The sequence below is a fragment of the Cheilinus undulatus genome, linkage group 22 (assembly GCF_018320785.1).
Source record: "Cheilinus undulatus linkage group 22, ASM1832078v1, whole genome shotgun sequence".
Taxonomy (NCBI): domain Eukaryota; kingdom Metazoa; phylum Chordata; class Actinopteri; order Labriformes; family Labridae; genus Cheilinus; species Cheilinus undulatus.
The window spans coordinates 2648706-2666909 of record NC_054886.1 but is presented as its reverse complement, the minus strand read 5'-3'; the positions used below and the strand labels follow the sequence as shown (position 1 = coordinate 2666909).

General features: G+C 37.7%; 1 protein-coding gene across 4 annotated transcripts; it reads right to left on the bottom strand.

The window, feature by feature from the left end:
- Window positions 1-1624: 1624 nt before the first annotated feature.
- LOC121504432 (zinc finger protein 239-like) lies at window positions 1625-11064 on the bottom strand. 4 transcript variants are annotated; one of them, XM_041779181.1, is made up of 4 exons: window positions 11009-11064; window positions 10600-10769; window positions 7301-7402; window positions 1625-3216 (listed from the first exon to the last, which is right to left on the bottom strand). In XM_041779181.1, the coding sequence occupies exons 3-4, from the start codon at window positions 7316-7318 to the stop codon at window positions 2272-2274; spliced, it is 963 nt and encodes a 320-aa protein (XP_041635115.1). In that variant the 5' UTR covers window positions 7319-7402; window positions 10600-10769; window positions 11009-11064; the 3' UTR covers window positions 1625-2271. The 4 variants fall into 4 exon arrangements, with proteins under 4 accessions (XP_041635115.1, XP_041635117.1, XP_041635116.1 ...); XM_041779183.1 differs by having other exon boundaries at window positions 10663-10769; XM_041779182.1 differs by having other exon boundaries at window positions 10600-10728; window positions 11009-11059.
- Window positions 11065-18204: the final 7140 nt, after the last annotated feature.

Sequence of the window (18204 nt, the reverse complement as noted above, 5' to 3'; positions counted from 1 at the left end):
TGTTTTGTGAAATATTTTTGTTTTTGTTTGGGAATCTGCCCAGTTCTTCCACTTTTTTGCCACTTTCAACACTTCTACTGTTATTATTCACCAATTTTTGCCCCTTTTATGCTGCTTTAACCCATTGTTGCTGTTTTTGCCCATTCTTGCCTCTGAGTTGCTGATTTTTGACCCTTTAACCCATTTTTGCCACTTGTTGCCAATTTCACAGCATTTTGACTGTTTCTGCACATTTTTTGCCACGTCGGACATTTTTAATAGTCATTTTCCAGTTTTGCTACTTTTCTGCCACCTGTAACCATTTTTTCCACATTTAACCCTTTTGTCATTTTTTCAGCCATTTCTGGCTGCTTTATTCCACTTTAACCCATTCTTGCGGGCCTCAATCATCTAGAAAAAGTCAATTCTTGTTCAAATATTCAAACAATTTCCCAAACAAAAATTTTCAAAAAATTTCAAACAAAAATCCCATAAAAGAACCAACAATTTTCAACATTTCAGCATTAGGTCCCTGTAAAATGACAAAGATCTCTTTAAAAATACCCTGAAATGTCCTCAAATTTTATCCGATGTTCAGTAAATCTTTCTGTAAAAGGCTTCAGATAAACAGAACATTTTCAACTAAAATGGAAGAAACTGACAACTTTTCTTTGAAATATAGTGACTAACTGTGAAAGGTGACAAAAACTGGGTGGAAAGTGGCAAGAATGGGTTAAAACAGTAAAAGAAAATGGCATAAATGGGGTAAGGTGGCAAAAAGAAGTGGGGGAAAATGCAGAAATGGGTGAAAAGTGGCAAAATGGACAAAAAGTGGTAGAGAAAATGGCAAAGAGGGGCAAAAGAAGGTAAAAAAGTGACAAGTGTGAAAAAGGGCAAAAATGGGATATAAGTGGCTAAAAAGTTGACAAATACTGGCGAAAAAATGGGCAAAAACAGCAAAAGGGGGAAAAAAGGCCTAAACATAGCAAATGTTGGCTGAAGTTCGCAAACAGTTACAAATTGATCATGCAGAAATTAGCAAAAAAAGAATGTGACAAAAAAAGTGGCAAAAAGGTCATAAGTGGTAAAAGAAAAAAAATACAAAAATGGGTCAAAAGTAGTAAAATGGATTAAAACTGGCAGAAATTTAAAGAAGTGGACAAATAGATCATGATGGAATGAGCAGAAAAGGACTACAGCAGGAAAAAAGAACAGAAATGGGTGAAAAGCTGTAAAAAGGGGAAAAAAAACTTGCAAAAAATGTCAAATGGTGGCTAAAATAGGCAAGAAGTTTCAAGGACAAAATGAAGTGGAAAAGAGTGGAAAAATTGGATCAAGGTGAAGAAATATGTTACAAGAGGCTAAAATTAGCAAAAATGGGTGAAAAGGGAAAAAACTGGGCTAAAAAGTGGTAAAAACTGACTAAAGCCAGTTTATAATGGCAGAAAGGAGAAGCAAACATTGGAGAAAGACAACAAATAAAGTGGAAAATGGGTTAAAAAGTGGATTTTATGTGACCATGGCTGTTGGTCTCTCTTAAAACCACTCTTCCATTTGGTAACTGTTAGCAGACGCTGATCTGCTCATAACAGGTCCTATTTATAAAAATCTCCCTGATGTTAAAGAGGAGACATTTACACACAGAAAGAGAAGAGAACCATTCCTGTTTTATTATTCAATCATTACAAGTTCAATTTCAAACTAAAGTCAGGATTAGAGAGTTTACAGTTGTGCCTTGAAAAGCTAAACATGAAAAAGAAGAAGGTTAACAACTCTATTATAACAATAAATTCAGATTACTGAACAAAACATCACTAAATTATTCAAACTAACAAGTAATAACAGACTCATTTCAAGTTAAACTGCCCAAACAGACCATAAAATGTTAGAGTTCACTGATTTCATTTCAGAACAGTATGCAAAAAAAGAAAGATTATTGAAAAATATGCTGAAAAATAACAATTCTTGTATTAACAGTCAGAAATGTTGAAAACTAGTTAAAATGCTTGAATATTTCTGGTCCTAGCTAGTAGTGTGATCGTCTGTAAATAGACTTTCAAACATAAGTGTGAGCATTCAAGATTGAAGTGTTCACTACAATTCTTTAGTTTGGATGAAAACATTTACAACATCAACACTCTCAAGACTCAGCACAAGTGTTTTAAAAGTCTCTGTGTTTCATCGTCTTCTATCCTTTTTCTAAAGCTGATTCACTCTTCTATTTATGAACAGTTAGTGTAGAACAATTACACATCTAAAAGTTAGTCAAACAGTTGAAGACTACAAAGAACTTTAGCTCTCTTTTTTGACACATTTGTGTGTTTTCAGCCCAGAGCTCCATGTGAAGCTTTTCTCACAACCAACACACCAGTACGGCCTGTGTCCAGTGTGGATACGCAGATGCTTCTCAAGACTGTGAGCTGAAACAAACCTTTTGTCACAGCGCTCACACTGGTACTCTCTGACTCCAGCATGGGTGAGTTCATGTTGGCGAAGTGAAGATGACCTATCAAAACTCTTCCCACACTCCCCACAGACGTATGGTTTCAGACCAGTGTGGATGCATTCATGTGTGATGCAGTCCTGTTGACATCTGAAGGCTTTCTCACAGTGTCTACATTTGTGTGGTTTCTCTCCAGTGTGGATCTGCTGGTGGACTGTTAAGTTGCTTTGTTGCCTGAAGGTTTTCCCACATTGCTCACAGCTGTACGGTTTCTCTCCAGTGTGAATACGCTCATGACGCTTTAAAGCATCTTGATTTGTAAAGACTTTACCACAATCCTGACAAGGGTAGAGTAATTCTCTGGTGTGGATGTTTCTGTGAGTCTTGAAGTTACCCACCTGACTGAAACTTTTACCACAGTCCTCACATTTGTATGGTTTCTCTCCGGTGTGAGTGCGTATATGATTCTTCAGTGCAGATGAATGTATGAAAGCTTTCCCACATTGCTCACAGCTGTACGGTTTCTCTCCAGTGTGGATACGCTGATGCATCCTTAGAGCACTTGCTTGAGAGAAGGCCAAACCACACTGATCACAGCTGTACGGTTTCTCTCCTGTGTGAGTTCGTTGGTGGATCTTTAACTCCTTTTTTTGAGCAAAATTTTTCCCACACTGATCACAGCTGTATGGTTTCTCTCCAGTGTGAACTCGCATATGCGTCTTTAAACGTGATGAAGAAGAGAACTCTTTACCACACTGCTGACAGTCATGACTACGAGGCGTGCCCCTCCGTTTCTAGAACAACAAGAAGCAGAAAAGAAAACAGTCATGGTGGAGATCTTCAGCTGACAGCTTTGCATTACTGCGGAGGAGAGTTGTCACAATAGCAGTGTTTTCAATGTCAAACTGATACACTTTTCAATACCACTGCAACAAAAATGGCCTCCTGGTAGGAGTCAGTGATATGGGTAAAAAACTGATTCACAAATTCTTCCTTCATGACCAAAATATACGCACAACGAGTGGAGCATGCGCCTCTGCTGTGCTTCAGTCAATCCCTTGTCAAAATGCTTCAAGTCTAAAATAAAACAGGTTTATAAGGAGACGTTAACAGGAGCGGTAGAAGTGAATAATACTAGTAAAACAGGTTAAATCAAGGCAGGGGATCAAATGAAGTTTCTCTATTTTCTCTTTCAAAAACACCGACGTGCTCTCTTTTTCCTCCCTCCTCTTCTCCCAGATGTAAAATGAGAATTGATAATCCTAATCTAATATCAGAATCTTTGAATGTGAAGTAATGCTCTGTGAGATTTAAACAGATAGAGATGGACTTTTTAATAGGCTAATTTATCTATTAAATTGAGAGAGTCACAGAGTATAAATATCTTGGCATGTGGCTTGATGAGGAGTTTTCTTTTAAGTTCCATGTGAACTCTTTGACCTCCAAGTTGAGGCAGAAAATTGGCTTCCTGTACAGAAATAAATCAAGTTTTCCAATGTATTGTAGGAAGAGAATAGTTGAAGCTGTGCTCCTTTCAGTTATTGATTACGGAAATGTAATTTATAGGCATGCAGCAGCTTCAACACTCAGGCCCTTGGACACTGTCTATCACTCTGCGCTTAGATTTATAATTGGTGATGGATACAGCACTCATCATTGTGTCCTATGTGAGAAGGTTGGTTGGCCTTCCCTTGAAAACAGGAGCAACAGACATTGGTTTTTATATATTTTTAAAGCCTTCGTTGGAAAACTACCGTACATCTAAGACTTGTTGGAGTGGAGTTCAAGCTCTTACATGACTCGCTCCATGGATTGGCTTGTTCTTAAAGTTCCCAGAGCTTTTACTGAACTTGGTAAAACTGCATTTTCCTTTAGTGCTCCAAGCTCATGGAACAAACTCCAACAAACTCTAAAGACTGAAGTTCTACCCTCTCTTGCAGAGTTTAAGACCTTGGTTTCCAGTCATTTTGTTTCTAATTGTCTTTGTTTTCATTGGTTTCTGCTGGTTTTGACTGATTGTATTTGACTGTTGTTTTTTCTTGCTTGTTTTAATGTGCTTGTAATCTCGACGACATTGGAAATGAGGGAAACCTCAATGTCCTTTCCAGAATAAATAAAGGTTTGAAATGAAAATGTCTGCATTGTGCTTCAATGGCCAGCTCCGTCCTGAGTGTTTACACCGATCTTATTCAAAGTTACAGAATACTTAAGTGCATAAAATGACCTACAAGCAGTGAATAATTTCATCTAAATCTCACATTAAACGGGTAAAGATGAGTTTAGACATTTTTAAAAACCCTCAGTGGTTTCTGTACCTGGCATGTCTGCAGCAGGACGCAGCACCTGTGGGTGTGCATAATAATTTCTCATCACTGATGTATACCCAGGAAAAAGAATGAGAGCGTTTTTAAACTCACATTGTCTTAGATCACACTGGAGCCAGCGGAGCACGTCTCACAGTTTTACTTTAGAGAAGACCATACCGTGGTGTCAGAGCTGTGCCCGCACCATGCCAAGCCATAGCGCATGAGTATCTGTGCGCCAGTCTATACGTGAGTTTTTGTCTTTTGCAAAACTGTCCCGACATGATTAGCAGGTGTTCACTCGTCACTTTTAAAGCGTCTTTATACACAGACAGTGGTGCTGTGGGTGGGAAAATACGCATATTCTCGAGGAATTCATTATTCATGTGCGCTAATCCCACAGCACCGTCTTCATGATGGTAATCAAAGCAACACCGTGGCTAATTTTAATTCCCTTAGGATACAGTATTACTGTATTACCACCCATTTCCAGTGAACTGTCACAAACACAGAATAAAGTGGTCAAAATGTTGCTTCATTTCTCCAAAAATGGCGCACACGGGGCAATGAGAAACATCTATCAAACAGTGATGTCTAATGCATGACATGCATCTTTTTGCCCAATAACTGTTCATTTTGCACGAGTTAAATTTATTTTGATACCTCTGGAGATCTGGAATGCAGAGATTAGTTTTGTATTTATTCTAAGGTTTTACAGGGTATATGCAGGAATCCTTAGGTTAATTTCAATACCCTTTTAAGACTTTTTAAAAAACCTTTCAAAAAAATTTTAAGACCTCATTGCCACTTTAAGCTGTTGTTAGCAACACATGTTTAACAGTCGTAGTTTGCAATTTAACAGAAATGAGGTAAGCTGAGAAAGAATAAAGCTCGAAAGAATAAATTAAACTCAAGGCAGGTTTATTGACATTCCCTTCAGGGCGCAAAGCTCAAATTTTACAACCGGCAGACTCCGCTCCGCGTGGCGTACTGGTGTCACACAAGACACTGCTCGGCATGTATTTTTCACATCGACCCTTATTAAATGTGACACTGACCTGCATTTTGTTCCTCTGTGCAGCGTTGATGGGTGAGCGGTGGCTCCGAGTGGGGCTAAGCACCCAACTAGATCATCAAAGTTTTCATGTGTCATTTGGAAGTATTGAAAATGTTTTTTCCACGTAAAATACTTTGCTTGTCCATTACCAATATGGCATACTCCCCTTCTTCGTCTCTTGTGGCATTTAATGGCCGTACATACCACCACCTCTTAATTTTATTGCTTTGCAAAGTCAGCAGGCTCCGTCACTGTAGGACGCATGACAGAAAAATGTAAACAACGCGCAAGGGTTGTGGGAAATGTAGGATTTCACGGATTTTACAGGAAACTACTCCGTGGCAGTGTGCTTGACTATGGAAGCTCTCAAGAGTGCGGACATTCAGCACGGAGTCCGCACAGCTCACAGTATGCTCGAGTATGTTCGGCCTTAATAGTCACGAGGAGGAAAATAAATATTCATGGATACTTTTGGAGTCAAAGTTTGAATACCAATAAATAAAAAATAAATATAAATATTATTATAAATTAATACCTCATAAAATTGCAATTAAGACTTTTCAGTATTTTTTAAGGGCCTTAATTTTTATTATTATTATTATTATTAGCTTTTAAATACTTTTTAAGACCCCGTGGACACCCTGTTTTATCTTTAAAAGGAAATGAGCAGTAGTACTATATTCTAATTCAAGTTCACGGATTAAAGATCCAGAGAGCAGTTTATTTTAACATGAGACATATCCAACAAAAAACAGAAGGTTTTTTTGTATGTTATTGAATGTTCTCCTCCCAAGCACTTTAACATTTTTAGCAATCCAAGAAGAAAATTCATAGGAAGGCATCGACAAGAGAATCAAAGAAACAAACTGATAAGAAGAATCGATAACAGCATCGATATTGATAAAATCTTATCAATTCCCACCCCTACTGCTACAAGACAGGAGCTCAGTTACAGTTAGAGGAAACTACACCAAATAACTAAGTCTAACCTTCCAGGACATCCAAACTGTAGCATCCCTCCCGTGTGAAAGACATTTGATTCTCGTACTGATGATTTTCGTGGTTTATTTGAACTTGAAAAAACAAACAAGCCGTATTTACAGAAGTTACAGAAGCACAAAAATTCACCGTAAGAGTTTAAAGCCTGCACGAGGGGTGCTAGGTCTTTGCTTTTTTACCGTAGCTCTCTTTGTTTACGTTGCTCCGGCAACTTTCTCTTTGTCGTCAAGTTACCTCGTGTTACTTTACTCAATTCCTTTCTGGTGCTTTCAAAGTAAAGGTCTGCTATTGTTAAACAGGAAGTATATTTACATTAGCTTAAATCAATACAAATCTTACAAAATAAAGCATTACAAAGGCTATATCTGTAAAAACTCGTAAGGCTCAACATTTACACTTATTTGGTTACTTACACAAACCTTTCTCACTGGAGCCAGAAAATCAGCTGCTCAACTCCATCACATTGTCAGAAAGGAAAAAGTCAAACTTGAAATGTGTTGAGTGTAAATTCATTCCTACCTTGAGAGGGGGAGTCATCTTTCTTCCTCAGACAGCTGCCCTGAAGTCAGATTCAATGATGGACGGCGTTCCTCTCCACAAGTGTCTGGTCTCAGCACTGAGCTGAGGACAAACAGAGACACATTATCAGACAGCAGCTCCTCAAGTGTCCACGGTCTGCAGAAGCCCGCTGCCTCATTCTTACAAACTTCTAGAAAGGCGTCATAGTGGCGGCTCCATTCAGAAAGAAAGGAACAGTAGTTTTTTATCTCAGAGAGGAGGTGGGCTCAAAAATAACACCTGATGTAACACATGCAAACCAGCCTTTAATTACAGCCAAAACTAGCAATATTTACAGCCAAAACAAGCCTATATTTGCAGCCAAAACAGGCCTATACAGTCATGAACGAAAATATTGGCACCACTGGATTTTTTCCAGAAAATACACCATTTCTCCCAGATATGGTTGCAATTACAAATGTTTTTGGCATACACATGTTTATTGCCTTTATATTCATTGGAACAACACAAAAAAAATCCCAAGAAAAAAGACAAAATTGACATAATTTTACACAAAACAAAAAATGGGCTGGACAAAATGATTGTCCCCCTTTAAAACTGTGGGTAAATCATTTTATTTTAAGCATGTGATGCTCATTTAAACTCACCTGTGGCAGTAAAAGGTGCTGGCAATCTAGAAATCACACCTGAAGCCAGTTAGAATGTCTAAAAGTTGACTCAACCTTTGTGTTGTGTGCCTGTGTGTGTCACACCAAGCATGGAGAAGAGAAGGAAGAGCCCAGAATTGTCTGAGGACTTAAGAAGCAAAACTGTGGAAAAATATGAACAATCTCAAGGTTAAAGACCATCTCCAGAGATCTAGAAATTCCTTTGTCCACTGTGTGTAATATAATCAAGAAGTCTATAACCCATGGAGCTGTGGCTAATCTCACTGGATGTGGACAGAAGAGAAAAATTGACAAAAGAATGCAACACAGGATAGTTGGAATGGTAAATAAACATCCTCAGTCAGCTTCCACACTAATCCAGGCTGTCCTGCAGACTCAGGGTGCAAAAGTGTCAGCTGGGACCATACGTGGTCATCTGAATGAGATGAAGCGCTATGGCAGGAGACCGAGGAGAACCCCACTGCTGACAAAGAGACATAAAAAAGCCAGACTGGAGTTTGCAAAAATGTACCTGAGTAAGCCTCAATCCTTCAGGGAGAACATTTTGTGGACAGATGAGACTAAGGTAGAGCTTTTTGGAAAAGCACATCATTGTTTACAGATAACAGAATGAGGCCTACAAAGAAAAGAACACAGTACCTACAGTCAAACATGGTGGAGCTTCAAGGATGTTTGGGGTTGTTTTGCTGCCTCTGGCACTGGGTGCCTTGACTGTGTGCAAGGAATCATGAAATCTGGAGACTATCAAAAGATTTTGGGCCGCAATGTAGGGCCTAGTGTCAGAAAGTTGGGTCTGCGTCAGAGGTCATGGGTGTTCCAGCAGGACAATGACCCCAAACATACCTCAAAAAGCACCAAGAAATGGTTGGAGACAAAGCTGGAGAGTTCTGAAATGGCCAGCAATGAGTCCGGATCTAAATCCCATTGAACACCTATGGACAGATCTCAAAACTGCTGTTGTAAGAAGCACCCTTCAAATCTGAGAGACCTGGAGCAGTTTGCAAAAGAAGAGTGGTCCAAAATTTCAGTTGAGAGGTGGAAGAAGCTTGTTGATGGTTATAGGAAGTGATTGGTTTCAGTTGCTTTTCTCCCAAGGGTGTGCAATCAAATATTAAGTTGAGGGTGCCAGTAATTTTGTCTGGCCCCTTTTTTGAGTTTTTTGTAAGATTATGTCAAATTCTGGATTTTTTGTGTTGCTCCAATGCACATAAAGGCAATAAACATGTGTATACCCAAAAATAAATGTAACTGCAAAAATTTCTGGGAGAAATGGGGTATTTTCTGGAAAAATTCCAGGGGTACTTTTGTCCATGACTGTATTTACAGCCAAAACAACCAATATTTACTGCCAAAACAAGTCTATATTTAGATCCAAAACAGGCCTATATTTACATTTATGTCACATTTCCCCTTGTTGTGCTCCTACATTTGCTTCGTGCCATGCCTCATCCTTCAGTGTTGGGGCAGTGAAGCATGCCGTCCTCAAGCATGGAACAAATGTACTCTCAATGGTCAAATGTTCTGGACTTTAGGCTCAAAAGAGCCCAGACACGGTCCTGATGGCCTAGTGTGAGTGTGCAGTACCTGCTCCTTCACTCTGATACCATCACTCTCCAGAAACTCCTCCCTAAATGCTGGATGTTGGTTCTTCCTGGCCCCAAACCTTGGGTAGCCGGCAACCTTTTTGTAGGAGAGTGGACCAGAGTAACTACTCATGCTCAGCCAATAATAAAACAAAGTAATCATGAAATAAATGTTTAAAAATAATAATAATAGTTATAATAATAAACTAGGGCTGCAAGCAGCAGCTGAAGGACCCTCGCACCCCGGTGTAGGTTGGAGGTGGTGCAACTGCCAGTGTGTGGCAATAGTGGGGTGTAGGGAAAGCCGTGCAGTGTGCTGCAACACGGCATAGAGTCCAGGGTGATCCTTCACTGAGCGTCCTTGCACTAAAAAATCAGCACAGTGTACTTTGAGGTAATACTGCCCCTCAACAGTAGGTGGCAGTATGTCAGAGGTGGATGTTGATATGTAGAGGTGATGAGGGAAGGACTATTTATCACGTATAACCATATAAAGATTGGAATTTTTATTTTGGAGGAGCTAACGGTATCTTACAGTAGGGGGCGCTACAGCAAAACCATGAAATTAACATTAAAATTTTAGAGAGGCAGACCCTGATCATACATGTGAAATCTGAAGGCAATCGGGTGTTTCATATGAGAGTTAGACCCACTTCCTGTGTCATGGTGAAGAATCAAAATGGCCGCCATGGCCACTGGGTCATCTGGGAATGAAACATGTAAATGTTGGGACAAATATAGAGGATTTCAGGTCAAAATCAGAGCATGATAGGTTCAACACACTAAGACAAATGCAGAAATGACCTATTTGCATCACTTCCTGTTGGTTTAGTTTTTTAGATAGTTTTTGGCAGTTTTATTCATCACTGATCTATTTTTGTTAGTTTTAGTCTAGTTTTTGTCAAGAAAAAAAGGCTGTCAGACATTTAAATTCCGGCCTGTCCGGACACATGTCCACCCTAATCACTACTAAACATAGAAGATGAACAAACAAACAACTGTGACACAGTCAAACCACTAACTTTAGTTTAGCACAGATCAGGTTTACCTTCTTCTTCTTCTTCTCTGGACTTCTTTGGCGGTTAGCAGACCAGCTGAAAATCACTCTAACCTTCAGAGGAGACGAGGGGCCGTGTGGACTCACTCAGCGCTGACCGGAAGTAGGTCAATGGCGGGACTGTTGCAGAATTGTCCGGATGCATTTAATTGTAATGGACGCTGTAGGAGAGAGGAAAAACGTCATGAGAGACAACCAGAACTATCACTCCCTCCAGGAAATATACCACACCAAAGTTCTTCTGGAACTGATGGATTTATTCTTTCAGCACATCATCTTCATCTAATCCACCGTCCAACTGTTTGAAATACACTACACTGCATTACAAAGCAGCATGCATTCATATTACACAAGTTGGAGAATAAAGTGTGAAACATCAAAATAAAGATGAAATAAATACCTCGCTGTCTGCACACAACCGAGAGGGAATGAGTCCGGAAGAGAGATGAATGTGCACCAACTAAAGTTTCCCCTGGACAACAAGTAGCAGCTAAATAGTTCCTACCTTACATTAGACATGTCAAATCAGATACTTCAACTCATGATTTTGAATTTATATCTCATATTTTGACCTTTTAAACTCATGATATTTTGAATTTTAACTCGTATTTTGCCTTTTAACAACATTATTTTGACTTTTAATTTAGTTTTGAACTAATATCACAGTATGAAACTGGACCTTTTGAACTTACAAGTTTGACCTTTTTATCTCAGATTTTTACTCTTTAAACTTTTCATTTTGACTTTTTTAGTCTCAAGCTCAATTATCATCAGTGCTGAGGTTTTTATTGTTCCCATAATTCATTGCTGGTGAAAATGAGGTTGACAGTTTAGGGTTAAATGTTGACCCTCTTAGGCTCTCAGGTTAGAACTAAATTCAGAATCCAGCCCCTGCTGTGATTGAGTTTGACAGCCCTGCTTTATAGAAACAGAGTTTAAGTTAACCCTGACTTCAATCCAGATTTACAGCAAGATAAAAGCTTTAATATCATATATGGTGACCTCTAGTGGAATAAAATTACATCTGCAGGACACAGTCACTAATTTCAGCTTGATATACCACGTAAAATGTGTAGACAAAAGGTCAAAGTTCAAGGGCTTGCATCAGGTGGTTGACAGTAGACGTGATGGACAAGACCATATGATAACCAAATAGTAGATGATAAGAAGATTTTCCTTCTTCCATAACCAACAGACTGTGGAACCTAGCCAGCAATCAGGACCAGCCTCTCCTGAGATGAAAACACAGAGACCCTACATTCAGGATCTTCTGATGATGTTGGCACTCGTACTTGTCAGTCAAGAGGATTGCAGGAATATGAAGATGACTGCTGAATTCTTGAGCTGAATCAAGATGCAGACCCATTCTATGATGGGCCAGATTCCTCTGTCTCCCATGCCATCCAGGCATCTGTTGAAGACTCACAAGTTGACTTTGGGCCTGCATCTGTTGGTGATGCTGATCAAGACTCCACTCTTCCCTGGAACCCACCTGAGCTCAATTCTCTGCAGGTATGATGTCAATCTAATGTCATTATAATAGTGCTGTCAAAATAATACTGTCCATCAATCAGTAGAAGATTCAATGATAAAGTCATTTGAGTAAATGTAATGAGTTACTTTCTACCCCTGCCACATTGTCAACATAAACCACTTCAACCCAGCCTTCATAAGCAACACATGGACGAGTACTCTCTAAACCAGTGGTTTTCAAAGTGTGAGGCGGGCCTCCCCTGGGGGGCGCCACAGAGCTTCAGGGGAGGCGTGGAACCATAAACCAGAAAAAAGGTGATTTGCTTTGCTAACCTCTGCTGTGCATGGAGCAAAATGAATAAACTTATAGTTACTGTAGGGACTATGCTATAGAGCAGTGTTACTCAACCAAAGAGCCAAATGATTGAAAATACCTTTGCAAGAGCCACAATCTAAGAGGTAAAAAGAGGCAAAAACAACCTGAAGTAGCAATAAAAATAGGTTCAAGGTGGCAAAAATGGACATAAAGCAGCAAGAAAAGAGTGAAAATGAGGAGAAAAAGTGGAAAAATGGTCAGATAACAAAAAATTTGTGAGAAGTGACAAAAAAAAGAGTGGAAAGTGACTTAAATGGGCAAAAAGCAGTCAAGATTTGCAAAAATGGCATAAAAAAGAGGAAAAAGGTGGTATGTAATGGCAAAGGGTAGTTTAAATGGGCAAGAAATTAGATTAAAGTGGCAAAAAGACATCACAAAACTGAGCAAAAAATGGAAAAAAAGGGATATTTAATGATGAAATGTAGCTTAAATGGGCAAAAAGGTGAAAAAGGGCAAAAATTGGATAAAAGTGGAAAAAGTGGGGAAAAGAAGCAAAAAGAAGTTGTAAAATGGCCCAAAAATATGAAAAAGGGTATTTTTTAATGTTATAATGACTGAATAAGAGGGAAAGGCAGATGTTTAAGGACATTTGCAAACCAAAATATCCCAAATATATTCATGTTAAAAATGTTTAAAGATTAGACATAAATGTTTGAAATGTTGTTGTTTAATTGTTTTAATTTGAATCCTTTTTGTGGGTGGGGGTCCACCGAATGGATCAGTTCTTCTTAGGGGAGGCTCACTCTCACACACTTTGAAAAGCCCTGCTATAAACCATTATGTTGTTGAGTTGAACTGCACCTTGCATCCCTCACTTTTATACCACACAATCAAGAGGGGGATAGTTGGAGACAGACTGGCACTAACTGACTCTGTTTATCAGGAAGGACCAAAAAAGCAGAGGAAAGGTGCTTCAGTAAGGAGAATCAAGTGAATGTCCTTCACCTTCCAAGTTTTTACTTTTCAAATGTCACTTTACTATTTTCAGTTTAGTTCTCATTTTCATAAATGCTCTGGGTTAAGTTTTTTATGCACTTGTAGTTAGCTTTGTCAATATTTTTCAATAAAATGTCTTTTAAAATGTCTTCTTGTTGTGATGATGTTGCCCTCTAGTGGTTTATTCAGGGTATAGATAGTCAGTGTAATTCCAGTGTCCAACAGCCTGGTAAACTGATGGGTCCTTATAATATTGAATCAGTGATCTGTAGGCATTAAAATCACTGCAGAAGTATCTGCAGTTTTTTGTTGGCTGCTCAGTTGGGTTCTTCAGTTTGTTGATAACTGTTTGAATTTTAGTCAAACACCAAATGCATAGATTTTTTTCATCAAGTTGTATGAAACGTGTGCTGCCAGCTGGCTGGCTCCCCATACCACGCATTAAATGGGCCGGTCTGTCAATGACTCCCGGGCCACTTTTCCCCCAGTCCGCCCCTGCAAACAGTAAAATAATCACTTTGACTATCTACTATTTGCACTGCCAGTACTTTCACTGATTTGAAATCTATTCATGACAATACTGACATACTTTATATGGACAGAGGAGAAATAGGCCAGCACAAGCACATATGTCATAGCACTGTGCCTAAAAAGCCTCATCTGAAAGTGACTCCTTCAGACTCTTTTCAGTCCTGTCTTTCTTTATGTGCTTTGGAGTCATATTTTGGCCTTAATATATGATGTACCATAGTTCAAATCCACAGAATGACAACAACACAGTGATTTAAGTGGGGTATGGGTGCAAAGAAGAGAGAGAGAATGAAAGACAGAGACAATACAACAAAAAACAACAACACCAATCAACAGATTCAACCACTAATTAGTCAAAACACAGACTCTAGGCACATAGGTTCTATAAGTATATGCCTAAAACCCACAATCATCTGTCCACTGTACTCTTCAAAGTAAAGACTCTAAAATACAATGTCATGATAACAAAAGAGTACCAGTCATTTTCTACATGGAGCATACACTTGTCTTATGTCTTATGTATTATACTTGTCTCTTGTGTTATCCAGCAGTTGGTAAATGCTGTTGGGTCTGTTCACAGATATCTGCAGATGTTTGTTTGTTTGTTTTTTTGTCATTGACAAAGTGAGAACAAACATACATGGTACCGTGATGTCAGAATCAAATTCTTAAACAAACATGGTCTTTACCCTAAATAGGAGCAACTGGTTCAGGACAGGTGGTGTAGCCATTAAGTGTCAGTTGGTATAACCACTATTTCTCAAAAATAAAGAAAATACACAGAGAAATGACATAAAAAGAATTTAATGTTTCTGAACTAGTTTTTTGAACAATTTGACACTGGTTATTTAGAAAAAATATATTTTCTGCACATGTTCCCTGCTCAGTATCACAAAAAAAGCATGTCAAATTAAAAATGAGGTACTTACATGGAATCCATATCTATGCAATATTTTAAAATGAGGTAACTACTAGTTTTTATGATGACTTTTGAATACACCAGTAAACTATGTAATATTTGTCCTTCTTTGTGGTTACACTGCTTGACATTTACAGCTTCATGCAGTATTACTTAAAAAAGAAGGAAATCGATTATGAATACCTGAAAAGCAGCCAAAACCAAAACATTCAAATGTCCCATGTCAAAATAAAGCTGAAATAGTCACCCATTGTGTTTTACAGTATAATAAGAGGCCTTTTTTACTTAAACAATGTATTATAAGTAATCCTGGTGATAAATGTACTGGGTAACTAATGGGCAATATTATTATTAGAGGAAAAATGAATGAAGAAGTTCTGGACAACTGGAGTATTTATTCATGTTTATGGTATAAAAACATTTTCTATTATTTTGCATGGAGGTTTTTGATTTGGAAATTTTCACCTTTCCCACTGGGTCACATGATATCTTTTTTCTCTGAGTCATTTTTTAGAACAAGATAACAAAGAACTGAAAAAATGGACCGATGTTTTGCATTTTGTTTTTCCATTGCTTTAATTGACATGAAAAAAAAGAAGTGAAAACTGCATATTTTTAATTTTTTCCCCAAAAAATAATAAAAAAAAGAATAACCAGAGTTTCTGAGGCTGGTTTTAACCAGGAAATGGCGCTGTCTGAAAATACACTGACCGTTTTAAAACGCAGCTTGGTCTACACCGCTTTCCACATTATTAAGCAAATGACATTTTTCTCTTATTTTCTGAAATATTAATGCAAATGACAGTCAGAGTATTTTTCTAATCATCAGCCATTAGAGCATAATTCAGATGTTTTTGAACAAACAAACAGATTCTCATGTGTTGAATCTGCAGCATTAGGAGGTCATATTTACTGAAATCAAAGCTATTTCAATCAAAAACATCTTAACAGGCCAAGTTCATGTTAACATAAAGACCACTTCTTTGATATCACCTTCACTATTCTTGCATCCATTGAACTTGTGAGTTTTTGGAGAGTTTATACATAGCCTATAAAAATTAAAATTATTTACTGAAAACTTACTTTAATTTGGACCTTTTGCTGATCCCTGTTGATTTGTTTCTAAACAAGTCATAGTTTTATTCACGTTAGGGCTTCTTCTTCCAAGTTTTAATAGCTAGCTTATGTCTGTAATTCTGTTAAAGAGTCTGAACATTTAGATTTAAGGTTTGTTTTTTGGTAAACTGGTCCTCCCCCATGGTCTTTTTATAAGAAAAACAAAAACAAATTGGTGTTGATTATTATTAGTAGATAGGAAGAAATATCTGACAGATGTGCCAGGACAACATGATAAAAAATTAAACTCCTGTCATGAGCAGCAACTTAAAGAACAATGTCATAATATTTGTCAAAGGTTTTTAACTCAGGTCATTGCATGAAAACACACACTGGAGTGTAAAGTTAACAATTTTAACAAAAATCATCGGATCAGCAACAGTAGCACAAATTAATAGAAATGAGAAAATGATACATAGACTATGAAAACTATAATTATTTACTGAAAACTTACTTTAATTTGGACCTTTTGCTGATCCCTGTTGATTTGTTTCTAAACAAGTCATAGTTTTATTCATGTTAGGGCTTCTTTTTCCAAGTTTTAATAGCTATTATTGAGCAGAATAGCCGTAAATTGGTGCATATTCATCCGTTATTTAAGAGAGCAGTGTTATTAAGACAGGACGGTGAAAGAGAAGCCAGAGTTTCACTGGGAACTATTTTAATATCACTTTTTCTGGGTCACCTTATTTTCTCAAACTAGAGGTCATAAAAAGGTCAGGACCTGAAGTGGAAAAGTGTGCTGTGCTGTGTTTGTAGATATGTATGAAGAAAACATGACTTCCTACTAAGATGTTTTGAAGTGAACTGCGACATGCTGCATGAGAGCGAACATCAGACCTGATATCAGAACATTCAGAATATGACAAACATTTCCTGCTGTAAAGATTGAACTGATATTTAGTTTCATCACCTTCCTCTCTTCCTCTGATAGAAGAAGGAAAACACTGCAGAACCTTTGACCTTTAACCTGAACATAGAGTTCATAAGGTGAAAGTTACCAGAACACATTAGGACATTTACATGCACTAAGAGGATAAAATGTGGTGGTTCACTATGAGAAACAAAGAACTGTTCTCTGCATTGATGAAGGAGGCATCATGGGAGGAGGTTCTCAATAATCAGGATGATAAATCTGCCTGTCTTTTATTTATAGAATTATTTACATCCATTTTAGACAAAAGTTTTCCACTTGTTCAGTTTAACACAAAATGCAAGTCAACAAAGTGTAAGCCCTGGATGACTCCAGGTCTACAAAGATCTTCTATTAAAAAATAAGTTGTATAATATTGATGTTTACAAAAATATAAAAACCATTTTACTAAATTACTACAAACCATAAAAAGAACTATTTTCATAAAACTTTGAACAATCTCATAATGATATAAAAACAACATGAGACCTCATGAATGAATTATTGAATAAAAGGAAAACATTTACATCAGTTCCATCTCAGTTTTCTGAGGGTTTGACAGAATTCACTAAACCTCTGGACATCACAAATAACTTCAATCAATATTTTGTAAAAACTGTTACAGTTTTGGCCAGAAATATAAAAAATACAGACAAATCCCCTCTTATAAATATCACAGAGCAGTATTCTAGTATCAGTATGTTTGACCCTCCTACCTATAGAGAAGTAGAGGACATTACTGTAAAAACTAGATAAAAATGCAATTTCAGCTGAAACTGTGTGGGAATGCTGAGAGCAGAACTGCTGAAAATAGCTGAGAAAGCACAAAAATAGCTGAAAATAGCATTAAATAGCTAATTAGCATACAAATGGTTGAAAATTGCATAAAAGCTGAAGAGTGCAATACCTGATTAGTGAAAATGTAAAAAACAAAAAAGAGTTAAAAAGAGAGCCATTTAGAATTTTGTCTCCAGATTTACACTTAAGCTCATTGTTTTATAATATTGTTCAGATGAGTGCTTTAAAAACAATAAATTAAAGCCACTCATATGTGACAGTTTAAGCAGCAAGACAGCACAAAACAAAGATGTTTGAAAGAATGGTTGTAGCAGAGGACAAGCATGCATTCAAGTCACTTTACTCCACTTTCACATGAAAAGGGAAGTTTGGGATATTTCTGGAGGAATGACCTTGTTATCTTGGGAAACTCAGGTTTGTCATCCTGACAAAGGAGAGAAATAGTTGAGATCTTTGGGAAACGACCTAAATTTACTCCTTATTATGGGAAAATGGAGTCAATCAAATATAAACATGGGCTCACTCAGACATCCA